Here is a 4,967-nt window from a genome sequence, read left to right as displayed (position 1 = left end):
GTCCTGCCTTGTCCCATTTACCATTGTGGTTGTCGGACAATTTCACAGGTACAGCCTGGGGTTTTATTGATCTTGTTTGATTCTTTTACTGTAATGTTTGTGTATTGTCTCTCTTGTAAGGAGGAAAAACAAAAAAAAGAAGGCATATCCAATTACCAAGAAGGGAGGAAAGCCTCGGAATACAGCTTTGCGAGGCGTAGGTAGCTCTCTGCAGACGCTGCCAGCCACTGGCCTCTGGCCTCTTCGTCCTATAAGAACTGAAGCTAGACACCCGAGAAGGGTTCGAGTTGCAGAGGAGCGGTGTGAGGCAGAAAAGGATATAATAATAATTGAGTAAGTAACTGACCGAGAAGCTTAGCGGAGGAGGGCGCGATGGAGGACCCGACGGAGAAGGTGGACGAGATGGCGGGAGGCGTCGGCGGCGGGGCCGACTGGGCGTACATCCCGTCGGACACGATGGCGTCGGCGGGTTTCCCGGCGTCATTCCCGTTCCCCTGCGGCCGGGACGTCATGTCCGCGCCGACGTCGGCGTCCCTGCTCATGTCCATGGAGCACGCCGCGCTGTTCGACTTCCACGCCGCCTTCCCGTCGTCGTCGTCCTCCGCCGTCGCCGGCGCGCCCACGCTCCCGGCCTTCCACGACTTCGCGTCCGGCGGCGGCAACAACCCCTTCGACGTCGACGCGCCGCCGTTCATGCTAGGGGCTCCGGCGGCGGCGGGTGGGCAGAAAGGCGGGTTCTTGGCGCCCCCTCCGCTGACGTTCGCCGGCGGGATGGGGTGGGACGACGAGGACGAGGACGAGCTGGATCAGCAGAGCGTGGACGCCTCCTCCTTGGGGCTCTCAGCCTCGCTGGAGAATGCCGCGGCCGTCGTGGCTGCCCCGGGGGGTGGTGGTGGCGGCGGCGGCGGCGGCGGCAACGGGAGGGGCAAGAAGAAGGGGATGCCAGCCAAGAACCTCATGGCGGAGCGGCGGCGCAGGAAGAAGCTCAATGACCGCCTCTACATGCTGCGCTCCGTCGTTCCAAAGATCAGCAAGGTGACGAATTTCTCCCGTCATTTCTCTGTTAACTAATCCCCTACCTGTTCCCATCTCTACTATACTATTGTTTTTACATGTTTTTAGTTCATGAGGGTATGATACTGTTATTGTAGTAGATGGTGAACTGGTGATGAATTCTTGAATTGGGATGCATATAGATCACAAAAGTATCCAATTTTAGTAGATTTTTCAATTTTAGTAGATCTATGGCACTCTTAGAGTCATGTTGTTTGTTCCATCTCTAGGAGCAATGAAACTCGTCCATTATAAAAAAAAATAAAAAATAGAAAAACTCGTCCATTACGAAAAAGAAAATCCAGGCCCTGTTTGGAGCGTGGCTAATTTCTTGTTTACTGCGAGAATTGAAATTATTCACATGGAACAGGTTGCAATAAAATTCTTCCATTATTTACTGGAGCGCGATAATTTCCCTTGTTTCCTTTAGGAGATGAATTTATTCACGTGAAGCAAGGAGGAATAAGCTCTTCCATTATATACAAAAGATCTGTATGCCTATTTAGAGTGTGGGAAATTCTTAGTTTCTTGCAGGAATCAAACTTATACACGTGAAATTCATCTGTTACAGACGGTCTTTTGTCGTGACACTGGTACTCCTTCCATTTAAATGGAAGATTTGATCACGTAACATGTTCTTGATGAATCCATTAATTCTCAGCTTGCTGGATGTTTGTTTTACTATCCAGCCATGGTAGATTTCAGTTCTGAAACTTCATCTTTATCTTGGGGTTTTTTCTTATACTGTTGCCTGAGCTTATTTCTGGGCACCTGTAATTCTTATACTGTTGCCCAGACTAAACGGTGCAAATTTAACACAGTGCCATGCACAAGGTGTTACTACCGAAAGCGACCTTCCAAGTGCATTTTGTTTTCCTATGTCCTTTGACAGCTCTTCTTGTTGGGGTTTTTGTCTTTTGCTTTTGTTGGTTTCCTTGACAAAGTCCTGCTAGCTGTTGGAAGTTTTGGTGGTGTGGCAAGCAACATTTTTCTGCAGTTGTTTCATGTAATCAAGTTCACTTTCTTCACACTGGCCTAGATTGGTTTGAACAGTAAACAATGGTCTGAATTACAGTTCTTAAACACTAATTTTTTTCTAACGTTTCTTCTAGTTTAGCAATACAAGTATATATATATGCACAAAATATGTCCAATATTTCTTCTTAATTCTAATGATGTCTGGATCGTGGGATGCTAGTTTTAGTTGATCAGCAGCTCATCCTCACCAGTTTTCTTCTCGTGCACCAGATGGACAGAGCTTCAATCCTCGGTGATGCAATTGACTACCTGAAGGAACTTCTGCAGAGGATCAACGATCTCCACAACGAGCTGGAGTCTGCTCCAAGCTCCGCACTTGCTGCTGGACCAGGAGTAGCTAGCTTCCACCCCTCAACACCCACACTGCAGCCATTCCCCGGCCGCATCAAGGAGGAACGCTGCCCGCCCTCGTTTCCCAGTCCCAGTGGTCAGCAGGCAACGGTTAGTCCATGTCATGAAGTTTGATATCTGTTGTGTGTGTGTGTGTGTAACGGTGTGGAACCGAGTGGAATTCAGATATGTTTGTTGCTGTGTTCAGGTTGAGGTGAGGATGAGGGAAGGTCAGGCGGTGAACATCCACATGTTCTGCGCTCGAAGGCCGGGCATCCTGCTGTCCACCATGAGAGCCCTTGACAGCCTCGGCCTCGACATTGAACAGGCGGTCATCAGCTGCTTCAATGGGTTTGCGATGGATGTCTTCCGCGCCGAGGTTCGTATTTTCCACGCACCATTATATGTTATATGTATGTCACTGTGGCAATGTGTACCAATTCTGTCAAGGGTGTACGTTTTAGCATGTTACCGTTGCTGTTACCATCTTTATGGTCTGATTTGTTCTGTTTTTCCTGTCGATCCAGCAAAGCAGGCATGGTCCTGGGCTCTTGCCTGAAGAAATTAAGGCAGTGCTCCTGCACTGCGCCGGTCTCCAGAGCGCAATGTAGGCAAAATTCCCGGAAGAAGACCTCCTGCAGGATGACGATGGTGGCCCTTTCCTCCGAGGGACTCTCCATTATTGATCATCCGATCATAGGCATTGGGTGGCACACTGGTACTGCCCTGTTTGCCTGATCAAGATGTATAAAACTTGATGAGATGAGGCTCGCCATCTACAGACATGAGCAACGACCGGATCTATTCGGTCTTTTCATCGATTTTCTCTCTCTGACCTTGTGAACTTGTGTGATGTTCTAATACCAGTTTCTATCGTTGAACTATCTCCAACTTTGCATGGAGGCTAATGATGAGATGTGATGGGAATATGAACTGAGTGTGTTTTCTTCTGCATACATATCCCCATGGCGTCAGTCAAGCTGCAGCACGATCGTGCTGATAGCGGGCGAGAGATTCAGTCGGCCAGTACAATGCTTTCATGCAGCTTGTTGTCGTTGCAGACAAGCTGGGACTCGACTGTATTGAATCCTCTGGCATCTTGTTATTTACTGTTCTTAATATGCAAACTGTTTCTGAAGCGTAGCCTGCTGTCGTCTGGCTGGATCATCATAACCCATGTGCAATTCTGAAATGAGGGGCGGGGCGGGGTGGTGCATGAATGGATGATTAGTTGGGATCAGACTGGCTTTCGATTGACTGCCTGCAGTGATTGTTTCGTTGTTTGCAGGGCCTGTTGTTCTTTCTCTCCGTTTGTTTAGAGCATCTCCAGCGGGTGCGACCTAAAACAGTAACCATTGGATTCAATTTTTCCAGTTTGGGTGGCGTTGCGGAAATAAATTTAAATGTGGTCCAGCCTGCTAGACTAATGCCTCCGGCGACATGACCCATTTGGTTCGCGCTGGCCAGTTTGAGAGAGCTCGGGATGGCAAGGGGAAGACGCAGGAGCACATGGAAGGACGCCTGCACTGTCCGGCCCGACGCATCCGCGACCCAAATTTTGGTGAACGGATGGGTCGGTCCGCGCTAGTCGGTCCGTTTGGGTCATGCCGCTGGAGCATGCGTGACCTATCCGTCAATCCGGGCGGACTTTTTCAGAGAGGGCATAACCAGTTGGGTCACGACGCTAGATCATGCAAAGTAACTATTTATCTGCGCGGATAAGAAATGTTGTCTCCACACCTCTAAGAGGAGGAGGCCTGAGATTGGCCATGGAGGCCTTGTCCGTGCCGCCGCCACCGTGGTCACCGTGGCCCGTGTCGCCTCGTTCCTTCGGCATAACACCGCGAATGGAGTACCTGAAAGGACACGGATGTCGCCTAGAGGGGGGGATGAATAGGCGATTTAAAACTTTTACGAGATGGGCTTAACAAATGCGGAATAAAACTAGCGTTTACTTTATCAAGCCCAAAGCCTATATACTATTGTTCACCTATGTGCACCAACAACTTATTCTAAGCAATGGTTCACCTATGTGCACCAACAACTTATGCTAAGCAATACAAGCAAGTATGTGATAGCAAGATATATATAACTTCAAGCACGATGGCTATCACAAGGTAAAGTGCATAAGTAAAGAGCTCGGGTATAGAGATAACCGAGGCACGCGGGAGACGATGATTTATCCCGGAGTTCACACTCTTGCGAGTGCTAATCTCCGGTGGAGAGGTGCGGTTGCTTAGTGCTCCCGAACGCCACAAGAGGCTCACCTTGAGGTGTGGTTGCTCGATGCACACCAACGCCACAAAGGCCTCACCCCAAGATGCGGTACTCACACCACACACCGAACGCCACGAAGGCGCCTCACCTAAATCTCCGGTGACCCTCGCCACAAAGGCCTAGGTCACGGTTCCACTAAGGGATTTCCTTCGAGGCGGAAACCGGGCCTTACACAAAGATTGGGGCACACATCCACAACTTAATTGGAGGCTCCCAACAAACCGCCACAAAGGCCTAGAATCCGTCTAGGGTTCCAAGAACCCAAGAGT

At 49.6% G+C, this 4,967-nt stretch overlaps 1 protein-coding gene across 1 annotated transcript; it reads left to right on the top strand.

Moving 5' to 3' along the window:
* The first annotated feature begins 247 nt into the window (after positions 1 to 247).
* On the top strand, positions 248 to 3,305 carry LOC127345483 (uncharacterized). Its single transcript, XM_051371962.2, has 4 exons — positions 248 to 1,035; positions 2,302 to 2,532; positions 2,630 to 2,800; positions 2,949 to 3,305. Exons 1-4 carry the CDS (start codon positions 373 to 375, stop codon positions 3,030 to 3,032), a joined length of 1,149 nt encoding a protein of 382 aa, XP_051227922.1. The 5' UTR covers positions 248 to 372; the 3' UTR covers positions 3,033 to 3,305.
* The last annotated feature ends 1,662 nt before the right edge of the window (positions 3,306 to 4,967 follow it).

This window comes from Lolium perenne, chromosome 3 (assembly GCF_019359855.2).
Source record: "Lolium perenne isolate Kyuss_39 chromosome 3, Kyuss_2.0, whole genome shotgun sequence".
Lineage (NCBI taxonomy): Eukaryota > Viridiplantae > Streptophyta > Magnoliopsida > Poales > Poaceae > Lolium > Lolium perenne.
The sequence above is the reverse complement of the archived record's forward strand: the minus strand, read 5'-3'. Positions and strand labels throughout refer to the sequence as shown.

Excerpts from the sequence above, each read along its gene's own strand:
- LOC127345483 (XM_051371962.2), top strand. The coding sequence starts at position 373 with ATGGAGGACCCGACGGAGAAGGTGGACGAGATGGCGGGAGGCGTCGGC. Across the intron at positions 2,533-2,629 it reads CCAGTGGTCAGCAGGCAACG|GTTGAGGTGAGGATGAGGGA; the intron begins GTTAGTCCATGT and ends TGCTGTGTTCAG. Across the intron at positions 2,801-2,948 it reads TGGATGTCTTCCGCGCCGAG|CAAAGCAGGCATGGTCCTGG; the intron begins GTTCGTATTTTC and ends CTGTCGATCCAG.